Consider the following 27,455-nt stretch of genomic DNA (forward strand, 5'->3'; position numbering starts at 1 on the left):
TCATGGCTCAACCTCTCCGTCGCTCCCTGCTCAGAACCAGCCTCATATCAAAACAACTCACACCCTCAATCCCAATCCAGCGTATCTCCAGGATAACTTCACACTTCTCAACAGCTACAATGGCGCCTGTACCTCCCAAGATGAAGGCCGTGCAGATTAACAAGAACGGCGGCACTGAAGTCCTTGAGCTCAACGATGTTGCTGTTCCTAAAGCTGGTGAGGGCCAGATCCTCGTCAAGAATCAGATTGCGGGCTTGAACTATATCGATACGTACTTCCGAAGTGGTCTCTACAAGGCGCCCCAGTTTCCTCTTACGCTTGGTCGTGAGGCTGCTGGTACTGTCGTTGACGCTCACTCCTCTGTCAAGGGTTTTGAGAATGGTACGCGCGTGGTATTCATGGGAACTGTGGGCGCATACGCCGAGTACAGTGTCGTCAACGCCTCTGACGCTGTTAAAATCCCCGACGAGGTTCCCACTGATCAAGCTGTCGCTGCTTACCTGCAAGGTCTTACAGCATGGACCTTCATCCGTGAAGCTGGTCAGGTCAAGGCTGGCCAATGGGTTCTTGTTCACGCTGCCTCTGGAGGTGTAGGTACTCTGCTCGTTCAGCTGCTCCGAATTGTCGGTGCCAAGGTCATTGGTACTGCCAGTTCAGAGGAGAAGCTTGCGCTTGCGAAGAAGAATGGTGCAGAGTGGGTTATCAACTCTCATGATGATGTTGTTGCAAAGGTCAAGGAGATCACTGGTGGTCATGGTGCGGATGTTATCTTTGATGGTGTGGGCAAGGTTACCTTCGATGGAGATCTTGAGATGATTGCTAAAAAGGGTAACCTCATCTCTTTTGGCAACGCTGTAAGTGATTCTCCAACAACTTTCGCATCTCAAGCTAACAATAATACAGTCCGGCGCCGTGGACCCCGTGAGCCTCTTCCGACTTACACCCAAGTGCGTCCGCTTGATGCGCCCCGTAGTCAACGGCTACGTCTCCGAGCGAGCTGATCTCGAAAAGTACACATCCGAGCTCTTCGACCTCATCAAGTCCAAGAAGCTCGAACTCACCATTCACAAGGTGTACCCTCTCCAGGATGTGGCACAGGCACACCAGGACATTGAGAGCCGAAAGACGATTGGAAAGTTGCTCATTAAAATCGATTAAGTCTAGCCTTTTAATTTTTATTTTCAACGCTGTCTGTCTATAATGCTATATGGATGGTTCAACCATGACCCAAAAACATAAATCTTTTTAACAAGTTTTCATCTCGCTCCGTAAACTGCAAGAGGCCTACTCGCACAAGGGTGGCCTCGGTCATCATTTCTTCTATTTTTAAGCCTTGGAAGACTTGACAGCCTCAACCATCTCGGCGGGAGGATCTTGTCGGTAACCCTTGGGGTTGTTGCTGACCCATTTCCAGAGGTCGTCGCAGGCCTTCTCCATGGTGAGCTCGGTCTTCCAGTTGAGCTCCTTGTTGGCGAGGGTGGGGTTGGCAGTGAGATCGAGAACGTCTCCCTGTCGTCGGGGCTTGACCTCGTAGGGGAGATCGCGGCCGACGACCTTGCTGAAGGCCTTGATGATCTCAAAGACAGTGCTTCCACGGCCGGAACCCAGGTTCCATGCCTTGACACCGGGCTGGTTCTCGCGCAGGTAGTTAAGAGCGACAAGGTGGCCGCGGGCAAGGTCAACAACGTGAATGTAGTCTCGAATGGCAGTACCGTCGCGAGAGGAGTAGTCTATCAGATGTTAGAAGATGCGCAACAATTATGTACTAGGAAAACTCACCATCGCCGAATACCAAGAGCTTCTCACGTTCACCAGTAGCAACCTTTCCGAGGAGGGGAAGCAGGTTGTAAGGAACACCAGCGGGGTCCTCACCCATGATACCAGTGGGGTGAGCACCACAAGGGTTGAAGTATCGCAGCAGAGCACCGTTCCATTGCTTGAACTCCTTACCGGCCTTCTCTAAGTTGCTTCGCTGGGCGTTAACAAAGTCGGTGATAACGTCCTCGATCATGGACTTGGTGCGGCCGTATGTGTTGGTAGGTCCAATGGGGCAGTGCTCAGGGATAGGGATCATGTTGGGGAAACGAGTAGCATCGCCGTAGACAGTAGCGGAGGATGAGAAGACGATGTTGTTGACGTTGTTGCGCTCCATGGAGCGGAGCAGGGAGATGCTGCCACCGACATTGACACGGTAGTACTCGAGAGGGATCTCGCCAGACTCGCCGACAGCCTGGATGGTGTTAGTCGTAGGTGATCGCTCTGGCTGACATGTGACTTGCCTTAAGGGCAGCAAAGTGGATGACGCTGTCAATGGCAGGGTGCTTGGCAAAGACCTCGTCGATGGCCTTCTCGTCTGTGACATCGACCTTGTAGAAGGTAGGTCGGCGACCGCAGATCAGCTCAATGCGGTCTAGGACAACCTCTGAGGAGTTGTAGAGGGAGTCGACGATAACGACATCGTAACCGTGCTCAAGAAGGGCGAGCGTGGTGAAAGAGCCGATGTAGCCGGTACCACTGGGGGATCAATCGTTAGCTGGTGCTTCTTTGTCTTATGCGACAACGTATTATCCGTGTCCTGGAGCTTGCGACAACAAAGGCAATGTCCAGGACCAATAAGAGATAGGACGAGTCAGTGTCGCAAGGGACGGTTGAGTGGCGTACCCGGTGACAAGAACAGTTCCAACAGGCATTTTCAATGGATTTCTTTCTTTGTTATGACTGAGCGATTCAAGATTGCGGTGAAAAAACACAAAGCAAGAAGAAGTCGAGGAGGCGGGTTGCGTTGAGGGATGGCGGGGTTAAAGGTCAATGAAGTGAATTGTTAGGGGGAGAATGTCGGGGATGGCGGGGCAGCTGTTTTTTTTCTGGGCTCGCCTAGCTCGCTCATTACAAGGAGGGGGTTATGCTGATGTGATTGACGCTGCTAATTTAATGGCGGTGGGACTGCCAGGATCTTGACATGCCCATGCTAGCCATGCCTCATGGGGGATTATTCGGGGGCTTGAGGCTGAACGACTAAACTGTCGATATCGGATCTCACGAGAATGAGTCGAGTGATTGAGAACGAGTGGCAAATAATATCGCAGCATGACATAGGCCCGATTGGATTACACTTAAAAATCGAGCTTACAATATGCGCTCCATACAACGAACGGCCTTGTAATCATTAACGACGGTTTACCCGGCTTGAACTGGACCGAAGAGACGATCATGGGCGGGGCAGGGTATCTGTGGAGTACGGGCCTCGTAATGTTTATATCTCTTACATTATCTGTTGTACTATGAATGTAATTAATCAACCTGCACTCTACGAAACAATGCGCCTTGTAGTCGGCAGTTGATGGAGAGTAAACTTTGGTGTCGTCCATTCATGAACAATGACTCTAACTTACTTGCCCATGCATTGATTGCGCTCTCTCCGATGGCTAAGTCCGACTCTGAGACTTCGTATTGCTTCTCGTATCGGCCACGAATCCGAAGGAATGCAGATATTAAAGAATGACCAAGAATATTCCTCATTTCATATAAATTCCAAGAAAATTATCCTGCACTTTACTCATGGTCGAGGCTTTGATGGACTGTAAGTGCGAGTCTCGATTCTTGACTAATAACTCTAAGTGAAGTTGAGTTGGTCTGGATCAGATGCGGCTGGAATTTGGAACGATGGCGCACTTTAATTGGCAGACTTTGTAAAGGTAAATTGAAAATCGACAAGGCAATTGTTCTGCCTGAGGTTGTTTAGTAGAATCAATCTCTTAAGCCAATCTGAGCTGGATGTTGCTTCACTGTAGGTAATTTGGAGGCTTTGTACAACGCCGGTGCACGTGATCACGTACCAGCCTCTCAATTTGCGCCTAATCCTCGGCGCGTATCGCGTCGCCTGCATACAGCATCTTCGCGATAGCATCACAAGAAGTATCGACAAAAAAAGAAAGACGCATTCCAACAACCCAGTCAAAGGAACTCATCGCCGATACCGAAATTATTGCACTGCCATCATCGCGGAAATTTTGACAGAACCTCTCAGGACTCATTGTTTGCTCATCTCACCGCCACCAACATGTTTCTTTGTCGTGTTTGACTACAACTCAGCGCTTAGATTGGCCAGTCAAGCTGGCGCACGGCAAACCTGTCTTTGTGAATTACAACTAGAGGCGGGGAGCTATTTGGTGTTGTTGTTCTGATTCGTCTGTGTGGTAGACACAAAGTCAGTGCTGCTATTTTCATCTCAGAGGACAAAGAACGACCACTTTCACACATCTTCACCATCTCAAAGATAAAGGACGCTTTTATGAAACAAAAGGGCTCATTTGCTTTCAGACCGAATTCTTTTTGTTAAATCCTCTGTTAACACCAACTTCACTCAACCTTCGCATTTTCACCTCAATCATGCCTCCCAGAGTCAGTAGACGCACTACCCGCCTCTCAAGCCGGGAACCCGAGCAACAATCTACGAATGAGCCGCAGAATACGTTAGTGAGGCCTCATTTACCGGCTCTTCAAGGGACTCCAAGTACACGGAGACAGTACACATATGGCTCTGCTGCTGAACCACCGCCAAAAGTGGGAGCTGGTCTGCAGCGCATGGATTTGGGCAGTGCCGTTAATCAAGCCCTTGCTAACGACATCGAGGATGAGGAAGAATTTGTTAGGCCAGCAAAGTCAAGGCCAGCATCCGCAAGGGCAGATGACGCAGGCCCATCAAGAGACAGTGAGTGACATGGACATTGCTCTCGACAAGTCTAACATGGAACAGATACATCACGCCCAGTAACAGGCACTGTTCAGCAATTAGCGACTGAGAGAGATGATGATAGCTCACGAAGCTTTGGCTTGGAAAGTGAATACTACGAAGATGCAACAATAGGATCGGTGCCACCTTCGGCAGCAAGTACTGAAAGGCAACTTGCTGCCTCCAACCTAAACCCTCGAGCTCAACGAGATGCGTCTGTACAGCGCGGCCTACAGCCATCTCGTCTAAGCCAGCAACTCAATTTTGAGCCGCAGCCCAGTAGATCGAGAGAAACCCAGCAAACGTCACTCCAAGTCCCGAGACAAACACGGCAGCAATCGCGTGAACTAGAAGAAGACGAGCCGGCAAAGAGGGCTGCGCCTACTGGCCGAAGTAGGACTTCGATCAACACACCAGCCGCAAACAAAACCAGACAAAGCCAGCCCCGGCCTCAAAACCCTCTGTTGGAAGATAGCGAACAGAGTGAAAGCTCTGCTGAAAGCGACCAAGAAGATATTGAAAGCGACACCCGATATGGAGGCAACGCGAGAAAGGCACGCACTATCACAAAGAAAACTTCTACACGTACAGCCAACACAAACCGTCGACAGACAGCACAACAGCTATCTCGACAGGCTGCTCCTGAGAGGAGAGATCAAAGAACAAGCGGGGGCCAGAGCCTTTTTTCTACACCTGGAAGGACTCTTTCACAATCAAGCGCGTTTGAAAAGGCTCGCCAGATTCCCCGTGATCCACAAGAGCGTGTTTGGGACATTCAGCGAGAGATTCAAGAAACAGAGGACCAAATTGCTCGTGAACGAGCCGAGAGAGCCGAGAGAGAACGAGCGCCCCCAATAGAGCCGTGGCGTCGATGGTATCGGGAACAGATTGCTTGGTTATCAACACTCTGGCCATTCAGCTTGATCTGGAGACGGCACGGAGACGATGACTTTGATGATTTTGACGATGACCAATACAACAATGGTGGCCCTACGGATTGGTGGAAGTTACTAAACCCCATGACATATCTACAGTCTGTGGTATGGTTGGTCGATAAAATTATGGATCATTTCGTCAACTTTCTTGACAGATTATCTGGTGTTCAAATCCGAGGTTCTCAGATTGAAGGAGTTGTCTATACTGTCCTCATGGTCGGTGTTAGCTTACTTTTGGGAGTCTTCCTCTTTTCAGGCATGGGAGCTGTGAAACCATCTCTACCGAGCATGCCATCCTTTGGCTTAGGTGATTTCCATATCCCGAACCCTTCTGGCTTTGTCCACAACGTCGGAGATATGATACCATCGTTCTCAATGCCCTCATGGCCTTCCTGGAGTAGAGATGACGATGAGCCTGATGTCTTTGCAAACATTCCCATTGACAACATTCAAGATGAAGTCAAAAAAGCAGTAAAAAAGCTGACGTCAAAGCTCAGTGACCAGAAGAAAAGCCTCGAGAAGCTGGAAGCGAAACTCCCTCAATTCATCACCATGGAAACCGTCAATGGAAAACCAGCTATTCCCCAACAGTTCTACCACGGTCTTCAAGATTATCTTAAAGAGAGTGGAAGCTTTTTGAACATGAAAAAGAACCGTGGAAACTACGAGATCTCCACGGAAAAGCAATGGAAGGCCATTGTGACTGGACTCGGTAAAGACAAAGATTTCCAGTCGAAGCTCACAAAAGAGGTCGACCGCGGCATTGAGGAGAAGCTGCCTACTTTCTGGGACAAATGGTTCAAGAATAACAACAAGGTTCTCGAACCGCTCGTTGAAAAGGCAATGGCCAAGACAAAGGCTGCTGGGTCAGGAGCTGCATTTGACAAGAAAGTCGCCCAGATTGTGAATGAACAACTCGGCAAGCAGAACCAGACTGTTGTTACGCGAAGCGAATTCATAAAGCACCTTGGGAATGAACTGGTGGCCCATCGAACAACAGTTCAAGCCGAGCTCCAAGAGTTAAAGTCGGATATGTTGACTCATATTCAAGAGTCGATCCGTACTGCACAGTTGATGGCCCCCCAGGGAACATCGGACGCTGAGATGAGGAAGCTCATCAAAGAGATCGTTGTCCAGACTATATCCGATGAAGTCCTCGGAGTTGGCGCCAAGGCAAAGATCCATGAAGATTGGAACACACGTCTCAGGCACCAGGTCAACTTCTTTGCGGTTGGCGCCGGGGCTACCATTGATAACTCTCTCACGACAAGTGTGTGGGATCCATGGAAGAAGGGCGTCGCTAAGACAGAAGCCTTGAAGCGCGGCATCTCTGGCATACGTCCTCTCCCTGCCGCGGCAGCTCTTCACCCTTGGCAAGATGAAGGAGACTGTTTTTGCTCAGTCCACGACATCGATGGTAGCGGACGATACCACGGTGCCAGAATCTCCGTTCACCTTGGCCATCTGGTTGTTCCCACTGATATCGTCATCGAACACATTAATAAAAACGCCACGACAGATCCACTGGCTCGGCCGCGACAGATAGAAGTCTTTGCTAGATTCGAAGATAAAATGGAGCGTGATCAAGTGTTTGCTATAACATCCAACTGGTTCAGAGACGACACCACAAATCGGAACGTGTCTGTTCCCCTATCCGACCAATTCGTCAAGATCAGCGATTTTGAATACGTTGGAAACGAGCTAAACGACGGCGTGCACGTACAGCACATCAAAGATCAGTTCTCCAACCTCGGAATCGGCACAGATCAGATCGTCGTTCGATCGATGGGCAATTACGGCGCGCCGGACCATACGTGCTTCTATCGTATTCGATTATTTGGAAACCTGGTGGAATAGCTGCTGTGAACCACCGCGTCAATAAACCTATTGGCGCAATTTAGACTTCAATGTGCTTTCTGGGCGTTGGTCGGTTCATGTACATAGTCTTGTATGGGAGTGTGAATTATATACGCAAGGCATTGAAGCGTGGAGCTGGTATGGGAATTGATAGCTTTTGCTGAGAATGGTGCTACCTACAATTTAATCATGACTTTTCTGACGACAGCATAAATCAACATCGTCCAACGGATACTAAACTTGAACATTAACCCTGTGCATTTTAATTCGCAACTTTTGTCTAACCCTATATACAAGGCTCCAAAGGGTATCAAGCCCATCCATCTCCTTAATCCAGCAATCCAGTAGCAAGAGCCTCGAGATCCTCCAAAGTCTCCGGCTCGTCCTGCACCTTGATAACCTTTCCTTTGCCTCTGCTCTTCTTCTCGTCCTCCGAGTCGTCCTCGAACCACTTCTTGGCTCTCTTCTTGGGCGGCTCGCGATCTTCCTCGCTGTCCGACCTGTCGCCTCCCATTGGCAGTGATCGCATAAGAGCCAGAGGATCTTCGCCGTCGTCTGCGTTGTGAAGCATGGGCGCATCGCCGTCGTCGTCTGATACGATACCCATACGCTCTGCCCGCTCGGCGGCCTTGCGCTTCTCTCGCTTCTCGCGGCGCTTTTGCTTGGCGAGAGCTTTGTCATCCACATCTGCCTCGCGAACACGCGATGTCTCGTCTTCAACGAATTTGCGGCGCTGTTCTTCGGCTGGACCCTCTCCCATGAAATCATCCTCGTCCTTGAGCTCGTAGATAGCATGAGCGTTACCGTCATCGTCGAATACGACTTTGGTTGAGTTGCCCTTGAACTTGAGCATCTTCTTCTTTGACTTGAGAGCCTTTTCACGACGTTTCGAGTCGACCACAAATGGCTCTTCACCACCGAGACCATCAATGACCTTTGCCGTGCTCTTGAAAGCGTTGTTTGCCTCGTCGTCTAGCTCATCGTCCTTCAGTACCCTCTTGACTGACAAGAAATCGCCCTCGTCATCATCCGCATTCTCCTCGCCATCCAGCACAAGCTTGTTGTAATGACTTGACAGAACGTCTTGATTTGTTCGCTCAAACATCTTGTCGTACTTTGTGCGCACCTCATTCTTTTTCTTTGACTTTTCGCCGTCTTCCTCCTCCTCAGAGTCGCTAGACAAGCCAGCACGAGGGGCGTTCTTTATTTTCTTGATATCCTCACCCTTTCTGAACTTGACCTGTGGTGTACCAGGCAGACCAAGACTAGCAGCGAAGCCATCAAGATCTAGTTTATTGAACTTGAAAACATCCTTGTCTCTTTGTAAGTGAATTGATCGTGTGTAACTGATAAAGGCTTTTTGGCCGAGGTACTTCAGATCTGGGTTCTGGAAGCACATGCTTTGTAGTTGATCCTTAATACTCTTCTTTTTCTTCTCCTTGACATTCACCTTTTGTATGGGAATCTTCTTCTGCTCAAGCTTCTTCAACATTCCTGGCTCCTCGCTGGGGTCGAGGAATAGCACAGCTCGACCATTGCTCTGGTATCGAGCTGTTCTACCAACTCGGTGGATATATGTATCAACATCCTCAGGGCAATCAGCCTGAATAACCCAGTCGACGGCAGGGAAATCAATTCCTCGCGCGACGACATCTGTCGCAAATAAACACGATTGCTTCGCAGCTGTAAATCTGTTTGTGATCTCCATTCGTGCAATTTGCTTCTGACGGCCGTGAAGATGTAGTAGAGGAATACCAGGCTGAAGATGACGGAAACTCTCATATACGAATCGAACTTGTTTGCCTGAGCTCAGAAAGACAATAATCTTGCTCTTCAAATTAGCCTTGATGAAACCATATAATGTGTCAAGTTTCTCTGTCAAAGGTGTAATGATGTAGTGCTGTTGGAGGTTTGTAGGAGTGGCGCTAACTGCTGCTTCGTGAACAGAGACGTATTCGGGGTCTTTGAGACTGAGACGAGCAAGATCCGAGACCTTCTTGCTCTGGGTGGCACTGAACATGAGTGTCTGTCGTGATTTGGGCAGATGCTCGACTAATGCATCAACATCATGCTGGAAACCCATATCCATAATGCGATCTGCTTCGTCCAGGACCAAGATCTGCAAGTTGTTGGCGTCGAAACCAGCTGTCTGATCCAGATGCTGCAGCATTCGACCAGGCGTGCAAATCAAAATGTTCATTCGATCCAATCGTTCTGCTTCCTCCTTCAGATTCTTTCCACCGATGATCAAGCCTGCAGAGAAAACGTGGTTTCTGCCAATCTTTCTAAGCACCTCGAAGATCTGTACCGCAAGTTCTCGGGTGGGAGAAATGATAAGAGCACCTAGCCCATCATATTCGGTCCATTGGGCACGGTAGAGTTTCTCGAGGACGGGAACTAGGAAAGCCAGAGTCTTTCCGCTTCCTGTTTTGGCGGCTCCCATGACATCTTTGCCCTTGAGAGCCAGTGGAATAGCGTGAGCTTGGACATCGGTAAGGGTTTGGAAATGTGAGGCTTCGAGGCCGGTGGCGGTCGGTACAGAGAGAGGAAGATGGGAAAAGTTCTTGATTTCATCCGATTTGGGGTCCTGAATTCCTATTAGCCAGAATAAAAGACTGTCCTAAATGATGTTTTCATACCAAATCATTCACTCGCTGTTCAAGCTGTTGAAGGTCTTCTTGCGCTCTCTTGCGCTTCTGCTGGCGCTGCTCAGTTCGACCATTCTTTTGAGGTTTAGGTCCTCGCCCAGGTCGCGCATGAGGAGGCATTTTTGGGAGTCGCGACGATATAGATGAAGAGAATTGAGGTGATGTTCTCTAGACCTTGTCGTTGGCGCAAACCAAAATCGAAGTCCAAGTCCAAAGTCACTGGAAATTTTTTGGAAAAGTCGCGGCGCCTGGGGATACCGATGGCCGACTGTGGGGCGCTTGACCAGAAGAAGCTTACCGCCATGGCAGAATAGATTCACCGCCAAAAAATTGAATCCAACTGTTTTCTGCCCCTCCACTCAAGCAAGCTTTGCGAATTCATCACAACCAGCTTCCTTAAGACAACATGAAAAACGACAAGAAAACAAAGAAGGCTGCCCCTACGGCGAGTCAGATCGCTGATAAGCGATTTGCCGACTTCGAGACCGATCCTCGATTTCGATTGCCCTCGAAGAAGCAGACAAAAACCACAATCGACAAGCGATTCTCGCGCATGCTCAAGGATGACGAGTTCACTGCTACCGCCAAGGTCGATCGATATGGCCGAAAAGTCAAGTCGGATTCCAAGAAGAAGGCTCTACAAAGATTGTACCGCGAGGAGGATGAAGACGAAGACGAGGAGGAAGAGGGAGGCGAGGAAGAAGACATCGAGGTCGACGATGACGAAGTCGTTCAGCGAGAATTGCGAAAGGCGCACGAGAAATACGACCCTGCTCGAGGCGGTGGTTTCTCATCTTCTGAAGATGACTCTGATTCTGAGGAGGAAGAGGCCGACTCCGATGATGAAGAAGGCGGCGCGCAAGTCGATATCGAGGGAGACATGCAACGATTCCAAGACGAACAAAACGACGTCGAGGCTGGTGAAGTGACGAATCGAATCGCCATTGTCAACCTTGACTGGGACCACGTCAAATCTACCGACCTCATGGCTCTCTTCAACAGTTTCCTTCCCGAGACTGGTGGCAAGATCGAAAAGATTTCAGTATACCCTAGTGAATTTGGCAAGGAGCGCATGCAGCAGGAAGAAGTTGAAGGACCCCCGAAGGAATTGTTCAAGAACTCTAAGAATGACTCGGACGACGATTCGGATAGCGATGAAGAAAGCGAGGATGGAGACGAGCGAATCAAGAAGAGTTTGCTCCAAGAGGGCGATGATCAGGACTTTGACAGTGATGCGCTACGATCTTATCAGCTCGACCGCCTACGATACTACTATGCCGTCATGGTATGCTCAAGCCCAGCAGTTGCGCAGAAGCTCTACGAGGCTGTCGATGGACGAGAGTACCAGTCATCCTCCAACTTCCTTGATCTTCGATTCGTGCCCGATGATGTTACTTTCGATGACGAGCCCAGAGACGAGTGCGAAAAGGTGCCCGAGTCATACAAGCCTGTTGAGTTCGTGACAAACGCCCTTCAGAGCTCAAAGGTCAAGCTTACCTGGGATATGCATCCTGAGGAGGCATCGCGCAAGGAGTCCATCAACCGTGCTTTCAGCGGTAGTCGCAACGAGATTGAAGAGAATGATCTCCGTGCTTACTTGGCAAGCGACAGCGAAGATGACGATGTGGAGGAAGAAGAGGTCGTTGAGGAGAAGGGAGAGGATGAGCCCAAACTTTCCAAGAAGGAGTTGGCGCGTCGGAAAATGCGCGCTGCCTTGGGTCTATCTGAGGAACCTACCAAGTCTTCCAAGAACGCCCCCGTAGGCGACATGGAAATTACTTTCACACCTGCTTTATCAGAGAGCGCACCTAAGAAGACAGCTGAGGAGGAGACGACAATTGAAAAGTATATCCGAAAGGAAAAGGAGCGCAAGGAGAAGAAGCGCGAAGCTGCACGAGCTCGACGTGCTGGCCAGGACCCTGATGCTGAAGAGGAAGAAGAGGAGGTTGTCGAGGCTCCTGAAGGCGATGCTGACGACCTTGGCTTCGATGATCCTTTCTTCACTGCCGCCGAAGACCCCGCCGCATCGTCCAAGACCTCCATCCGCAAAGCGGACCGTCTCAAGAAGCGAGAAGCCCGCGAAGCCGCCGAGGCCGAAAATAAGGCCCAGAAGAAACAGCTCGAGAAAGTCATGGCCAACGCAGACGCAGACCAAGCCGACCATCTAGACCACTTCGACATGAACGAGATCGTGCGCGCCGAAAAAGCCAAGAAGAAGAAGGGCAAGGCCAAAAAGAAGGCCCTCGCGAAGGAGTCTCGTGGCGGTCTGCAGGAGGACTTTAGCATGGATGTTGACGATGATCGTTTCAAGGCTGTGTTTGAGAGCCACGAGTATGCTATTGATCCCTCGAATCCCAAGTTCAAGGCCACAGAGGGTATGCAGAAGTTGTTGGAGGAGGGGAGAAAGAAGAGAAGAAATGCGGAGGGGGCTGATGAGGAACCTAGAAGTAAGAAGGTTAAGAAGGGACGGAGGTAATGTAATAGATTCTGTATATCTGCTTAGATTGGAGTTGGGTCAAAAAGTGGTATTTGATAGCATAAATCATGAAGCATATACTGTTTAGTTCCTCTCTTCCTCATATACGATCCTCTCGGTATATAATATTTCAATATTTCTTTCTCTATGCATCCAATGGCTTCTGCCCACTCCAAAAATGCATCTTCCCATAAGCATGGACTTTCGGGTCCCTCATAGACTGTCGACACTCTGCAAAAAACACCTCCATCTCCTCCTTGCCCCAGCCCAACTGCGGAAAATGCAGATTGCCAATCGCCGGGAAGAATTCCTCACATGCAGTTCGATAGTACATTCCCACTAGTCTCATGACCCTGACACTATTAGCAATAACTCTCCAAGTAGATGGCCTGGCTTACTTGTCCTTTGGCCATGTCCCATAAGGTAATTTGATATAATTATGCTTTATATTGACAAATCCTGCTTCAGCGAGATATTGACCTCCGAATACAGCGGCATGTGCGTTTGTTTCATAGAGAGCGAATGCTTGGAGGATGATTTCTGTGAAGCGTTTTAGGGGCCAGTCGTCGGGAATGCTATTGTCGTCTGTGTGGACTTGGCCATCTACATCTTGGAGTTCTACCCAGGCACCAGGTTTCATATTTCTGATACTATTAGAGGCGCCTTGGACGTAGAAGGGTAAACTTACGCATATGCTTGCTTGAGGAGTGTTACAGGTGATTTGAGGATTGGGATCATGTTGCGGAGATGCACAAAGTCAAAGTCATCGCCGTTGAGCCATTCATCTTCGATATCGTCCACATAGAATCTGTCCAAGTTAGACTTGAGGTAAGCGTAAGTGTAAGTGCAAGTGTAAGTATGACTGACTTGACGTTTGGAGGTACCCATGTTGGTTGTATTGGACTTAGATCCAATCCTAAGACTTCAGCACTCGGATATTTCTCACCAACTAACACCATTAGCATCTCCCACACACAAGCTCATATCTTTCACATACTCTCAATAGCCCATATCCCCGTACCAGTCCCCAAATCCGCTATCCTCTGCGGATTATCCCCAACCGGCGCATAAAATAACCGTCCATCTGTAGCCTCCAACATCATCGCATGAAGCATATCCTCACGATTCTGCTCCGCCTCATCATTCGGTAAGGGATATCGTCCATGGCGATAACGATGATATCGGCGGCCATTTTGGTAGCTGTGTTCGAGAATACTGGAATTGATGGACGTTGAAGAGGAACGGAGACTTGACGAATCGTCGGGATCAAACTCGCTGGCGGAGAATTCTCCGTCTTCGTCGCTGCCGCCGGCTTCGATTACTGCGTTGCCGTGTAAGAGGCCTGGATTATCATCGGGGGGTGTTTCTGTATCTGGAGTGGTGTTAGTTGCCTTACGATTGTCTTGTGCGACTCATTTCGTCTGTCTTCCGACTCTTTCAACCTCAACTAAACATTCTTCCTCTACTCAATGCCCCAAAGTGAATGTCATCCTCATACCTTGCTCATCATGCCCCGCCTGACCCGACTTTTCTTGTAATGGAGGACTACTACTCGGGCTACTCCTCAGACTACTCCTCGGACTCGCGCTTTTGCCTTGTGTATCGTGTGCACCCATATCTTTGCCGTTTCTCTTCCAATAATCGCAATGCACCTCGATTCCCCGGGATAGCATCTAGTATAAATACTCCCTCATTAAATGAGGGGGAGAGAATAAAAAAGCCACGAGAATATGCACAATCGGATAAAACATCCAATTAAAGACCCCGCAAAGAATGGCCTGTTTGTCTTCTTCCACTTTCAATGTGACAGGTTCCAAAAAAGACAAGAGACAAGAGGGAAGAAGACCCTTAAACATGATAAATTGCGTAACATGCCGACTTACACTGACGAAACAGGATAGACTAGCTTTCCCGTGCGTAGGTCATCTTTGACTTGCCCGTTTACGCAGAAGCTGTCAAAGCATGCCTTTGGAATTTGTATCTTTAGCAATTCTGACGTCCTCGGCGCTGCAAAGGCTAGTAGTGCCTGATCTGGACCCCCTGGCGTAGAGAAACATGCCAGCCAGACACGGCACGAGCGAGGTAATCTTCATGGTTAGATTTGATGTCGGGGTTTGAATTGATGCCCGAGATTTTCGCATTCGAGTAGTTTATCGAGATGGGGGAAGATATTGGCGAGATCGGGGGATAAGGTAGATCTGACGGGGAGAAGCGAGTGCTGGGGTATGAGTTACAGTTACGGTATCTTGAGTCTAGCTTGGATTTGACGGGAGAGGTCACTGGATTGGGTATTCATGTCGGTGTCTTCTTGTTAGCTGCTGATATGTCACTGTAATTGCTTATTATGCACGCCGTTGGTGATATTGCAGCAATGGCTGAGACAGTTCAAATGTTTTGCACTTCAAGTGACAGTCAACCATTCAATTTGGATGACAGGGATAACTGCATCCGAAATCCTGGGTCTGGAACAGCAAAAGACGTACAAAGGTGCAAGCTACCTAATTTTACGAAATTCCATGAAAGTGGTTAATCAAGCCAAGGCGTAAATAGACATTATCAACTCATGACTCCTTGAGTTGCCTGCATAGCAGCGATGCTTCGTCAACCTGACTCAAAACAGGCCTCCAATAAAACTCGGTCTGTATCACCATCTGCATCAAACTATTTATGGATAATTCACCAGCATGACCATATTACAATGCCAGTGTTGCCCCTCCTCATATGCACATGCAGTGCACATTGCGCGTTTACGATAAAACATCAATGCAAGTGTGAGTGTGAGTGTGCGAACGAGTCGAGTGAAATGAAGCTCCTTGGTTGGGCGGCAGGGTAAGATAGAGATAAGAGATCTGTCCGCGTGATGGTGAAAAAGAGTGGGATATCCCGCACGATCCGGTTTCTCTAGCTGCCGTTTCCGTCTGATAATCACAACACCAAGTCAAAAGTCGCGATACTAAGACTTGACCGATCAGACCAACTCTTGAATGTAGTTAGGACAGTAGGTTTCATGGAGGCGAGGCTGCTGATCTGTTATGCACAAGACCTAAAGCAATATACGACGACACCATCGCAAGACTATTCAAGTTACCAGATTTCACCATACAACCTCTTTACAGAGGACCAGAGACCAGAGACCAGAGACCAGAGACCAGAGACCAGAGAAGGCTGGGAAACCACTAGCTGATCCCTGTCACGAGTCAGATATAGCTCTTCCCCGCTCACCTAGAGGCGGGAGAGACGCGATGCATGCTAGCAGCCCTCTTTGTGTTAATGAGGGTGTGATCACGGTCGCATCGAGAGAGGCTGATGTGCGACCCCTTGAAAGCGCCTGTCGAAGCAGAGGAACACGGGGGACAAGAGGTGACTCTGTCTGTAGTGGTAGTGGTTTGATTAGAAGCAGGTCAGAGTGGGATGATGACATCGTCTTATCTCCACCAGTTCATCACCAACATCACATCTACCCATTCATTATAATTTACAGAGTCACTGAGTGTAGAAGAGAAGTAAATACGGATAGACGACACATGCAATGCAGCATTCATGATTCATCGCCACTGAAAGGACCCCTATTGCAGAGCGATCATCCCCCTCCTCAATCAGCATCGCTTCATCATTCACTCATTCTTCTCTCACCGACTGTCGGAGCTAAAGTTCCCAAGGCTGCGTCGCATCGAGATCATGATGGAGGGGAGCGAATTTGGGGGTCATCACCCTCTCTCTGCCTGTGCCTCTAAAACAAACGCCACTTTATCTGTGGGGAAACGCGTGAGCTTTGAATGGAGTTTTTTTTGGTGCTAGGCATGGGTGTTACAAGACCTTGGAAGATAATTAATATCTCTTGTGTAGGTCTTGTGTGTGTGTGTCATTATGGTATTCTTATTACTAGCAACTCTCCCGTTTCTCCTTGGTCTTCCTGCTTTTTACTTTTTCATCGTCTGTTTAATTCAAGTCCGTGATAATCTTGAGCTCGTTGATCCAAATCCTCCTCCTCCTCCTCCTCCAACGTCACCTAATAATAATATCTACTGTGACGAGACGGCTTGAAACTAAATCGTCAAGGCAATGCCGCCACATTCATATTCTCCTCTACTTCCCATCTCCACGCCCACAGCCATCGCATCGCCTTATGGGCAACAACCTCCTCCTGCTCCCACGGCAGCGAACCATGTCCAGCGCTTCGCCATCACGACTTTCTCTCTCGCCCGTTTCGCCCGCGGTGTCTCGCTCATAGCATACCCGCGCTTTGGCCTCTGGGCCCTCGACATCGCACCCGATGGTTCAGCGTATATGCTCGCCAGTCTGATCGGCATCCGCGATATTCTCCTCGCGGGGCTTTTGTACACGAGCGATACTACAAATGCTGCGACCGACTCTGCTGCTCGTCGCGAAGTGACCCGTGCGCTTGCGACGAATCTGTTCAGCGATGCGCTCGATGCGTTTGTGCTAATCTTCTACGCTGCGTGGTCTGACGATTGGGGGAATCCGATTGCGGTTATTGTCATCTCTGCTGTCATGGCGATCTTTGAGCATTTGACGCTGTGGAGCTTGAGTGAGGATGATTGGGCTGCGCATGAGTATGGGAGTCTGGGCGATGATAAGAAGGCGAGGATGAATGCTTGGCTCCGAGAGTTGGAGCGATATGGTCCTGAGGAGTATCGACCTGAACAGTCCGTTGGGCCGTCTTCGCGAGCATCGTTCAGACAGTACGGGGCTATTGTTTAGTTGCTGATGAGCTATGGGTTTGATGAAAAGTTACGTCTGTTGTGTTTCTTTGTTCTGCATGGCGTTCGTGGTATGCTTCCATCTGGGGTCATTTCGAAGATGGTTGATCGTTTGGAGTTGGGAGGGCATGTTGCACGATGATGGATCATGGCGATGTCTTTATGCGATGCATCTGGTTATGCAGTTTATACCTTCAATACCATTGCTTTTGAGTTTGACATTTGCTATAAGCGTTAGGGACGATGTGGTGTACCTGGTCTGTGTTTTCGTATGCTCTATATAGACTCATCGTATTGAGCTTCAATATAAACGAGGACAGGACTCTTACTATAGTTGTCAAGCTTGTCAGTCTCACTATTCCTGAAATCTTTGTCCTCTTTCTAGAGCTCGGCAGATAAGAAATGGCGCTACAATCCATAAATCTCATAGGAACAATCCCATGGCATAAACTCAATTACACCTCTATAACAAATCGGAGATGTATATATCAACAACCCTTGCTATGGCGTGATATATCGCATTTGAGGCACAATCCAGGGTCTGGTCTGACAAACGTGCCGCATGTGGAGCAATATTGGCCGCTAAATCCTCCGACTCAACGACAAAAAGGACTTTAAATCTTTTTCTTTTTTATACTTCGCCTCCCTCACTTGTCGCATACACCAATTTTTTATGTCTTATGCTTCTTCTGTGGCTACACTTGTACTATTGTCTGCATTGAGTTGTTACCATGTCTATACCTCGTGTAAAACGTGTGGCGGTTATCGGCGCCGGGCCAGCGGGTGCTATTGCGGTTGATGCTTTGGCGCAGGAGAAGACGTTTGATCTTATTAGAGTTTTTGAACGCCGTGAAGGACCTGGAGGTTGTTGGTGAGTTATGAGATGTCTAGGAAACTACTAAGCTATATAAGTGAGAGAATTTGAGCTGACGATGAAAGGATTGGTGATACAACTCAACCTCCAACAATCTCAGACCTGGCGAAGCTCGCAGATCGTACAGCAGATGAGCAACTCCCCATCCCTGAGGCTCTACCAGCTTTTCTTCCCAAGTCCACACAACCACGCCATGAAGAATCATCGCTGTACCCCTATCTAGAAACCAACGTGGACACATCAACCATGGAGTACACACAAGAGCCCATCCCCGAAATCCGCAGTGAGAGATCAATCGGGATGCACGGCCCCAGCACACCCTTCCGGCACTGGAAAGTCATGCGTGACTACATAGCAGATATCCTGCATCGTAACCACTACGAAGATCTCATCTCGTACAACACCGCCGTGGAACATGTCGAGAAGACAGGCGACGAGTGGAAGGTTGTGCTGAGAAAGGACGGAAAGAAGCAGGATTACTGGTGGAGTGAGACTTTTGATGCTGTGGTTGTGGCGAGTGGTCGTTACTGGGTGCCGTATATCCCGGCTGTAGAGGGCTTGGAGCAGTTTGAGAAGACTAGGCCTGGGAGTGTAGTGCACAGCAAGCACTTCAGGGGTCGAGACTCTTTTCACGACAAGGTAAGTTGTGTGACCTTGAGGTAGTGATTGTGCTAATATGATCGTAGAGAGTCGTTGTTGTGGGTGCTTCTGTATCAGCGGCTGATATCGCAGTTGATCTCGTCGACACAGCCAAATCACCCATCCACTGTGTAACCATCGGCCACACCACAAACGTCTTCTTTGGTGATGTAGCATTCCACCACCCCAAGATCCAACAACATCCATCTATCGCCAAAGTCATCAACCGAACAGTGCACTTCATCGACGGCACCAGTGTTGCAGATGTAGACCACATCATCTTCGGCACAGGCTACAGCTGGACCCTCCCTTTCCTGCCCTCCCTCCCAGTCCGCAACAACCGCGTCCCAGGTCTATACCAACATATCGTATGGCACAAAGACCCTACTCTTCTCTTCGTAGGCGCAGTAGGCGCAGGTCTCACCTTCAAGATCTTCGAGTGGCAAGCCGTCTACGCAGCTCGTATCCTCGCAGGCCGAGCGACCGTACCTTCGCAGGAGGAGATGCAGAAGTGGGAGGATGACAGGATACAGGCACACGGCGATGGACCAAAGTTCTCTGTTGTGTATCCGGACTTTGAGGATTATTTTGAGGCGGTGAGAGAACTTGCGGGAGATGGTGAGCCGGGAGTGGGGCGCAAGTTGCCCAAGTTTAGGAGGGAGTGGTTTAGGAATTTCATAGAGGGTACCGAATTGAGGAAGGGTTTGTGGAGGAGGTGGAATGCGAAGGCAAAGGCGGATCTGGAGAAGGATGGTGTGAAGGCGAGATTGTGATGGACTTGTTGAGTTTTGGGCCAGATTTCACATTTGACATAGATCTAGAAGTAGAGATAGAACAAACTATATAGAACCCGGTTCGGTTAAAATGCCATAAAAGACCGCCCCTAATTATCAAGCTGGACATTCATGAGATTGCGTATTGGCGAGTTTACGGTGCTATGGAGGTTTCTCGCCATATCATCTTTTTTTTCTCTATTTCAAGTGCCAGTCATGCGGGCTATGGGTCTCTGCTACACAGGAAAATGAAAGATCCTATCAAAGGTCTAGAAGGCAACTATAGAATATGTATTTCCAGGGGTAGACAGCCTGGTCAAGAAATTGACGTCGTTGTCTGTGAAGCTTACCCCATACCCCGGATTTTCAATGTGGAGCTTCCCGGGGATGTCATGAACTTGACATGCCGGCAATGAATTTCCATTGAGTAATAGCTTGCTACGATCGAGCCTCTCAAAACATGGAGGATAGAGCTACACGAAACAGAAGACGAGGCGTTCATTAGTGAGCATGTGGTTTGGGTGTGTGTGCACCCCGCATCTTACCGGGGGTCAATAGTGAGTGAGCCATGACTTCTGGAAGCTTTCTGATATGGCTGAAATAAGATGAGGGCTCAGGGTATGAGATGATAAGAAACGTTGAGATGTTTCATGTTGTTGCTGTTATGATATCTAAGCTTTGGATGTTGAATTCTTATCGTAGCTGGGGATGATAAGCGAGTGCCGAGATGCGAGTTGGTGGAGTATCGGGATCGATGCTTACTCCACCGAAATGTCCACTTGAGCTCTAACTAGAATGTGACCCAGGATATAATGTATGGTTTCTGTTTACACGTATAAGAGCATTCTACAATTCATTGTCCTCAGTATAAATCAAACTGTCCATTAGACACCAAGTTCAGAATGCTCTGTTTCGCTCAGAATATATGTCTCATCTCGGCTTCCATAGCCTATCTCTTAGTTACCTTAGGGGAACCCAATAGCCTCACCTCTTATCAGCGTTACGTCGTTACAGCAAACCAGAAATTAGCGTCCATTAGTGGCTGATAGTGAATGCACTTCCCCGCGTTTTTTTATCTCGTCCAATGGTCCAGGGCCTGGAGATACGTTGCCAGGCCCCCCCGGGCCCCCATGTCCCGGGCGTTTCTCGAATCCCCCATTAAGGACCAACACCTCCATTGTTTCTTGCGAGGACGATCTTCTCTCCTTTTTCTCATTTCATAGCTTCCAACCTCCTCGTTTACACAAAAGTGAGTGAGAGAGACAGACATGCAAGATGCAGACGAAAACATCAACAAAGCCGAATTGCAGAAGAGCTTCAAAGACAAAGAATGGACCTAATCCTCGATCTCGCTCGGGTTGTGTTACTTGCAAGGCTAAGCATGTAGGTTTATTCTGCTTGTTGTGATATCGCATACTGACTATGTAGACGAAATGCGATGAGACAAGACCTGAGTGTCTGAGATGTATTCGAAAGGGTGTAAAATGTGGTGGTTACTGGAAAGAGTTTAAATGGTCGTTCAAGCATCAACCAGGCGAAGTAAGCTTCGAGTTCGCGGCCCCAACTTCACCAACGTCTTCACGAAGAAGCTCGACTATACAGCCCGAACCATCATTCGTAGCGACGCCTTCTGCGATATTCGATGTTCCACTAGATACACCTGCTCCAGCGATGGCTGAGGAGTTGCCAATCGAAGATAATACTTCAATTCTCGGTGACGCGAGTTGGACGACGAGTTCTGGTACCGGGTCAGATAACGATATCTTTGCGCGGTCGAATTCGATTGTTGAAGAGAATATAAACGATATGACGGTTCAAAATGTCGAATATACTTCTCAGGCTCTTACACCGACGAATGAATCGCAATACTTTGAAGGGACGCCGCTCACTGTTGGTCTTATAACCGACACTTCATCCCTACTCATCAGCAACTGGTTCGAGCAAGTCTGCACGTTATGGTCTGGTTTCGATTCAGACTCTAACCTCAATCGGAAACTCGCTCTTGAGCTATGCACGAGTTCTCAATCTGTGTTTAGTTCATTGCAGAGCATGTCTGCTGGATTCTTGTCTACGCGATTACCGCACATGAAGCAATCGGCTATGTATTTCCTGCAAGCGGCTACTGGATCGGTCCTCTCAGAGGCCGAAGAGATAATTCAGAACCCAGCTGGCGATAACATGCCCGCTGGTACATTATTCTCGCTGTTTTGCTTGGGAACGACGGTTTGTTGGGTCGATGCGCGACAACTAGGTCTCCCATTTTTCCGATCAGCTCGCAAGATCCTAAACCGCCTCAACCGCCGTATTTCATCACTCTCAGCAAAAGATCTGGAACTTTTATCCTTCTTCAACAGAAGTCTAACATATTGCGAAATGCTCCTCGCAGCCGTAAACCAAGACGACACTGCTCTCGACACCGACGATCCAGTCACAGGCCCCCAAACCGACTCCTCAATGCAACTAGCCGAGCGATACATGGACAACTCACCGCACCCGTGGACAGGCATTTCCCCGCTCGCGTCTCAGCTCTTCGCCCAAGCGATAAGGCTCTGCCGAAGCTTCCGCCGAAATCTCAAACTACCCAAAGAAACAGGGCGGGATTTCCAGCGGGCTCTGGAGGAGATCCAAGAGGCGCAGCGGTTGGAGGAGAAGCTTCTGGGGCTTGAGTTCCAGAATACCCTTGGTGTTGCTAACACGGGGGATTATCGCACGCCGTCGCTTCATCTTGCGCAGGTCGCTGAGGCTTATAAACTTGCTGCGTTGCTGCAGCTATACCAGACGTTTCCAGACTTGGTGGCGCTGCGATTACCGACTGATTCTGTCCATGCGAATAGTCGACATATCCCTTGGGAGGAGTGGATTATCCCGTTGAGCCTTCGGCTTGTCAATGTTTTGGAGCATATTCCGCCTAATTCTGGCACACGCTGTATTCAGCCTTTGCTGTACATCACTGCGAGTACTGGTCTTCGCTACGATACTACAACGATGCTCGATATATCTACCTCTTCATTTGATGCAGGCATAGGCTCGTCGAGCTTCCAGACTGATCCCTTCTCTATGGACATGCTGGGCACTTCACCGCCACCTGCCAACTTAATATCCCGCATGTCGCTCGATATTAGCAACGCTCGGCATTTCATCACCGGTCGGCTGAACATGCTGGAGAGTAGCTTACCGCCAAAACCGGTCATGATGGCGAAGGAGCTCATCAAGGCTATATGGGATGCTTATGATAGCGAAGCACCTGGATCAGCCACGGTGCATTGGGTGGATGTGATGGAGGATAACAACTTGAGATCAATGTTTGGTTAGGATTACGAATGAAATTGTTTATTGGATCATGTTTGGAGTGTATAGCGAGATATCAAACACACAGTATGAGTTTAACTTGGGTTATTGGCTTAATTGAGAGCTTCACATGAAGCATTCTAATCTATTAGATCCCGCTATCCAGCCTTTCCATCTATAGATCACCCATCTTTCGCGCACCGGTATAAAACGCCAACCCCGTATCCGGCGACGAGAAAGTCAGCGTAGCGCCGTTGGGGATATAAAACACATCCCCAGCCTTGGCCTCGACCTTCTGGCCCGTCGAGTCCTCAATGACAAAGTTGCCCTCGAGGATGATCTTGCACTCGTCGTACTTGTATGTGTATGTGAGAGGCTCGCCCTTGTTGACGCGGAAGAGACCCATGGCCAGGGGCTTCTCGGCACCCTCGGGCGTGGAGTGGATGTCGCCGATGAAGGTGTTGCCGCCTGCGAGATGGGGGATCTCGAATTTGGATTGGGCTTGGGGGAAGTGCTTGAAGGATGCCATTTTGATAGTCTTTTGGAGGTTGACTTTGAGGGTTGGTTTGGTGAAGAGAGGAGTGTTTGAGATTGAAGTAGATTGCTTGATGCTAGATACAGACAATAGAGGCAAAGTCCCTTTCATATACCCATCTCTCAAGCCTCATCCTTCCTCAAGATACTTACTTACTTACTTTAGTTTCACACATAAGCGGCGAGGTTAACCATCACCAAAACATTCATTCCCTCTTTGGAGCAATGTTACCGGAGTCTTTGCGGGGACTGATAAGATGGCGATAGCGTCCTTTTGCCTATTTGGGTCAAGTTGTCCGGAAGTACCAAGATGGTGGGGTTTACGGTATGCGGAGGTCGCGGGGCGTGCAACGTCCGTTTGGAGAAGCGATTTCCGGGTTGTGCAATGATAGATACGTAACTTGTTTTTACGAGAGGGAAGTGATAGTGGGATGGCGGGTTAAAATGGGTGGTATGGCTGCTAAATGTGGTGAGGGTTGTGTATATATGTGTTGACTTACACGGTTGTTTTACACCACAAGTATCTTCTATTGTACTTTCAGTTCCAGATAGTACTTCTCTTGTCAGGTAAACATGGACTTTTCATTATCACCCTTCGGCCCTCACGAGGCCGTCATACTCCTCAGCATCATAACCAGCCTCGCCCTTCTCGGCTACAAACTCAACGACATCGTCCAAAGCCGCAAAAGCTTTCGCTACAAAAGCAAACTCCCTCCCGTATCATCAAACTACCAACCCAGCGACTACAAAACTCCCATCCCAGAACCCTACCCCAACTGGTCCATCGAAAAGACAAAGCCCCTCCCCTACAGAGCATTCCGCTATGGTCCCAACTACCAAGTCACCATGGGTCTGCGCACATGTCCCGTAGAGGAGTGGATTGAGCTGGATAACCACTATCCGAAATATCACGCTGACAAAGCTGCGAGGATTAAGGAGAGAGGGACCAAGTGTGTTGATACGCACCCTGATGCGTATCCTGCTGCTATTGAGCTTCTTCAGGAGTTGGCTGATTATCTACCTGCGAGATATCCCAGTCTTTTTGAACGGACGGCTGTTGGGATCAAGAACAAATGGTCTGGCGAAGACTTTAACATCGTTGAGCGTCCACTGGCTGAAGATCCCATGGCTATCTGTTCACGTCTCATCCAAGATGATCTCGCAATCATGATCGAACGTCCCGATGGCCAATACTATCTACTCGCTGGTGCAATCCTCCTCGCTGGCTTCTGGCGTCTCTCAGACAAATACGGCATGTCCCTCTCCGACATCCACACATCAGGCGACGTTCCCCATTTCAAGGAAAAGCTCGAGACGGGAATGTGCAAGTTCTTCAAGCGCCTCCGCCCAGAAACAGTGTACAACCGTAACAACTACTTTATCCAAGTCGACGAGAGTCTAGCCTGGAGCTGGAGTATCGGCAACGAAGACGCGCCGTCTGTGAGCTGGAGCACCGCTGAGAAGGATAGAGCTGTTGAGCACCACATGTTTCGGTCTGAGCGACAGTCCTTGAGGCGGTTGCCAAAGACTGGTGGTGTGGTGTTTACTATCCGTACGTATTTTCACCCTGTGACGGAGATTGCGCAGGAGGACTACGTTCCGGGGAGGTTGGCGAGTGCGGTGAGGAGTTGGGATGACAAGGTTGCGAATTATAAGGGGAAGCAGAAGTATGGTGAGGTACTGTTAGAGTATCTTGATAGAGAGCATGAGAAGCAGTTGGCGAGGGGGTTGAATGTTGAGAAGGAGGGGGAGGTTAGGAAATACCCTTGGTAGATGGTTAGTCCTGAGTTGATATAGTAATCTTATGTCTGTTACTCATTATTTCGATAGATCAAGACTTATAAATGAAGCATTTGTTTAGAAGTTTACAATAAATACACCCGTGACAAAGGCCATAATGCATTGCTGATGCTAGACATATTCACCACTTGCCAGAGTCTTTCTTGTCTAACCATGTGACGTTAACTTGCAGAACGAAGCCATCACGAGATACCAATCCCAGAGCTTGCAGTCATATCAGAAATAAATTGAAATCGCTACAAAAAAAGTCTCCATATCTACTACTTCACTCAATTGACAGCCCACTTCCTCTCCCATCCAGGGAAGAACGGATTCTCCGCCAACGTAGTAACCTCCCAATCCTTAGGGATCAACCCCTTCTCAACCTGCTCTCTCTCCCATTTCCTCAGCGTCGGCTTCGTAACATGCTCAACATGCCACGTCCCCTTGTACTTCATAATATTCTCCTTACCCTCATTCAACACCTTCAGCACCAGAGAGGGGACGTAAGGCTCATCTCTAAACTCAGTCAATGGTGTGAATAGAGCTTTGAAGTTGAAGACGATAGCGCCTGAGAGAGGCAGGCGACGTAGGGTCTGCCAGTCAACTCGGAGGGAAATGTCTTTCTCAGTAAGAGATGGGTTTTGAACTTCTCGAGTCTTGAACTCGGGGTCTTCGGCGGGGATGAAGAGCGGTTCACCTACTTCAAGACCCCAGGACCCGCGCTGGATGGGACTGTTGGTAGGCATTTTAGTGAAGAACCTGTCGTTCAATTAGCAACCTATCAATGGGTTAGGGTCAAGTTGACGCACCGGTCCATGCTAAACTCCATCTTCTCCTTGTAATCAGGCACAGAAGCATGTATCTCCGGCAATCCCAGCCCAATCTTCTCACTCAACTTCCACCCAACAGAAGAGCAAATCACACCAGCTCTGAAGCAATACCGTCCTGTTGCAGGATCTCGCAATGTCAGTGCAAAGTCCTCGGGGACGTGGCTGAGAAGGAAGAGCAGAGGCTCGATCTTATCAAGATCTTCCTTGACTGCCAGAAGGTGATTGACGAATACTTTGCCGTGGAGTTCAAATGCTTGGGGATATCGCGCACAGAGGAACTGAATGACCATCTCCATGAGTTCTTTGCATGCGAGTTCAGAGCCTGGTAAAGCCTGGAGAACATCTTTGCCGTGCTTTGCGTAGAGGGATTGTCGCTGGGCGACGCGTTCCCGATATGTGTTCTCTATCTCTAGCCAGAAGTCTGGATCCATCTTCTTCAACGCTTGAAAGAGTGTTAGTCATTTGTCGCTGTATTGAGGCGATGGAGTAACACTTACACATGGTCTGGTGATAAGCCCACCGGAATGGGCGATATGGTCTGGGCATTGCCTTATTGACATTGAAACTCTTTAGAGGCTCTGGTAGAGGAACACCCGACAGCTTCGAATAATCGGGGAAGTCTCCAAGTCGCCTGATCTCACCAACGCTGAAGCTAGTGAAGTTGAAGGTCCCGGCATTTGCATAACGATAGTCCTCATCCAACCTCAGAAGAGGCTTCGATGCCACAGAAAGGTCAACATCGCCGGACCCGAATTCTGGTGATATCTCAGGGAGAGCGTGTCTTTGCGATGGGGGATAGACAGTAGTATAGTCCACAGGAGCAGTCTTTTTTACAGGTTCTGGTGGGGGAGATGACGGATACACATATCGATTGAGTGTCTTCCGCTTGTACACGAGCGCATGAGCCAAGAGACCCAAACACGCACAAGCACTAGCACAGAACGACACAACAAGTACAGTATGTACTGTATTAGGATGAAGACTTTCCGAAAAGACAAGCATGATGGGAAATATCCTTTACAAAACAAACAATGATATCGAGTAATCACAGAGTCACAATCATCTACACAGCAGCCTTCTTTTTCTTTATGCCATACCTCAAGCATATCGTCAAGATAAACGCCAGTGAAACCCAAATCTGGTTACATTTCGAGGACTGCCTGCGGGTTAACATAACCCTTTTGGGATGGTCGAATGAGAGACAGGCCAAACGCGGGGTACAGTAGCGTTATCGCGGGAGAGGGTGACGTAGATAGTTTCGAGATAGGGAGACGTATCTATGACACGGATGGGGAAATGCTTTACGGTTGTGGTGGGTGGGGTTGGGCTTCTTATCGTGATGTTGTTGTTGGAGTTGGTCAGATGA

The 27,455-nt window shown here is 48.9% G+C and overlaps 12 protein-coding genes across 12 annotated transcripts; 7 read left to right on the forward strand and 5 right to left on the reverse strand.

Moving 5' to 3' along the window:
* Positions 1 to 119: 119 nt before the first annotated feature.
* On the forward strand, positions 120 to 1,158 carry J7337_009452 (uncharacterized protein; the record flags this gene model as incomplete). The annotated part of the gene is made up of 2 exons (XM_044827048.1): positions 120 to 854; positions 904 to 1,158. The coding sequence occupies 2 exons, from the start codon at positions 120 to 122 to the stop codon at positions 1,156 to 1,158; spliced, it is 990 nt and encodes a 329-aa protein (XP_044677642.1).
* A 168-nt stretch (positions 1,159 to 1,326) lies between these two features.
* J7337_009453 (uncharacterized protein) lies at positions 1,327 to 2,690 on the reverse strand (the record flags this gene model as incomplete). Its single annotated transcript, XM_044827049.1, is given in 4 exon segments — positions 1,327 to 1,730; positions 1,780 to 2,259; positions 2,276 to 2,514; positions 2,662 to 2,690. 4 exon segments carry the CDS (start codon positions 2,688 to 2,690, stop codon positions 1,327 to 1,329), a joined length of 1,152 nt encoding a protein of 383 aa, XP_044677643.1.
* A 1,699-nt stretch (positions 2,691 to 4,389) lies between these two features.
* J7337_009454 (uncharacterized protein) lies at positions 4,390 to 7,524 on the forward strand (the record flags this gene model as incomplete). Its single annotated transcript, XM_044827050.1, has 2 exons — positions 4,390 to 4,711; positions 4,757 to 7,524. The coding sequence occupies 2 exons, from the start codon at positions 4,390 to 4,392 to the stop codon at positions 7,522 to 7,524; spliced, it is 3,090 nt and encodes a 1,029-aa protein (XP_044677644.1).
* A 328-nt stretch (positions 7,525 to 7,852) lies between these two features.
* DBP4 (ATP-dependent RNA helicase dbp4) lies at positions 7,853 to 10,292 on the reverse strand (the record flags this gene model as incomplete). The annotated part of the gene is made up of 2 exons (XM_044827051.1): positions 7,853 to 10,111; positions 10,164 to 10,292. The coding sequence occupies 2 exons, from the start codon at positions 10,290 to 10,292 to the stop codon at positions 7,853 to 7,855; spliced, it is 2,388 nt and encodes a 795-aa protein (XP_044677645.1).
* Positions 10,293 to 10,578: 286 nt separating this feature from the next.
* On the forward strand, positions 10,579 to 12,648 carry J7337_009456 (uncharacterized protein; the record flags this gene model as incomplete). The annotated part of the gene is made up of 1 exon (XM_044827052.1): positions 10,579 to 12,648. One exon carries the CDS (start codon positions 10,579 to 10,581, stop codon positions 12,646 to 12,648), a length of 2,070 nt encoding a protein of 689 aa, XP_044677646.1.
* A 394-nt stretch (positions 12,649 to 13,042) lies between these two features.
* J7337_009457 (uncharacterized protein) lies at positions 13,043 to 13,536 on the reverse strand (the record flags this gene model as incomplete). Its single annotated transcript, XM_044827053.1, has 2 exons — positions 13,043 to 13,292; positions 13,337 to 13,536. 2 exons carry the CDS (start codon positions 13,534 to 13,536, stop codon positions 13,043 to 13,045), a joined length of 450 nt encoding a protein of 149 aa, XP_044677647.1.
* Positions 13,537 to 16,710: 3,174 nt separating this feature from the next.
* Positions 16,711 to 17,370, forward strand: J7337_009458 (uncharacterized protein; the record flags this gene model as incomplete). Its single annotated transcript, XM_044827054.1, has 1 exon — positions 16,711 to 17,370. The coding sequence occupies one exon, from the start codon at positions 16,711 to 16,713 to the stop codon at positions 17,368 to 17,370; it is 660 nt and encodes a 219-aa protein (XP_044677648.1).
* A 730-nt stretch (positions 17,371 to 18,100) lies between these two features.
* Positions 18,101 to 19,655, forward strand: J7337_009459 (uncharacterized protein; the record flags this gene model as incomplete). The annotated part of the gene is made up of 3 exons (XM_044827055.1): positions 18,101 to 18,236; positions 18,344 to 18,882; positions 18,930 to 19,655. The coding sequence occupies 3 exons, from the start codon at positions 18,101 to 18,103 to the stop codon at positions 19,653 to 19,655; spliced, it is 1,401 nt and encodes a 466-aa protein (XP_044677649.1).
* A 1,671-nt stretch (positions 19,656 to 21,326) lies between these two features.
* J7337_009460 (uncharacterized protein) lies at positions 21,327 to 22,967 on the forward strand (the record flags this gene model as incomplete). The annotated part of the gene is made up of 1 exon (XM_044827056.1): positions 21,327 to 22,967. One exon carries the CDS (start codon positions 21,327 to 21,329, stop codon positions 22,965 to 22,967), a length of 1,641 nt encoding a protein of 546 aa, XP_044677650.1.
* Positions 22,968 to 23,118: 151 nt separating this feature from the next.
* Positions 23,119 to 23,472, reverse strand: J7337_009461 (uncharacterized protein; the record flags this gene model as incomplete). The annotated part of the gene is made up of 1 exon (XM_044827057.1): positions 23,119 to 23,472. The coding sequence occupies one exon, from the start codon at positions 23,470 to 23,472 to the stop codon at positions 23,119 to 23,121; it is 354 nt and encodes a 117-aa protein (XP_044677651.1).
* A 578-nt stretch (positions 23,473 to 24,050) lies between these two features.
* On the forward strand, positions 24,051 to 25,250 carry J7337_009462 (uncharacterized protein; the record flags this gene model as incomplete). The annotated part of the gene is made up of 1 exon (XM_044827058.1): positions 24,051 to 25,250. One exon carries the CDS (start codon positions 24,051 to 24,053, stop codon positions 25,248 to 25,250), a length of 1,200 nt encoding a protein of 399 aa, XP_044677652.1.
* Positions 25,251 to 25,546: 296 nt separating this feature from the next.
* On the reverse strand, positions 25,547 to 27,091 carry J7337_009463 (uncharacterized protein; the record flags this gene model as incomplete). Its single annotated transcript, XM_044827059.1, has 3 exons — positions 25,547 to 26,018; positions 26,069 to 26,531; positions 26,587 to 27,091. The coding sequence occupies 3 exons, from the start codon at positions 27,089 to 27,091 to the stop codon at positions 25,547 to 25,549; spliced, it is 1,440 nt and encodes a 479-aa protein (XP_044677653.1).
* Positions 27,092 to 27,455: the final 364 nt, after the last annotated feature.

This window comes from Fusarium musae, chromosome 7, assembly GCF_019915245.1.
Source record: "Fusarium musae strain F31 chromosome 7, whole genome shotgun sequence".
Lineage (NCBI taxonomy): Eukaryota > Fungi > Ascomycota > Sordariomycetes > Hypocreales > Nectriaceae > Fusarium > Fusarium musae.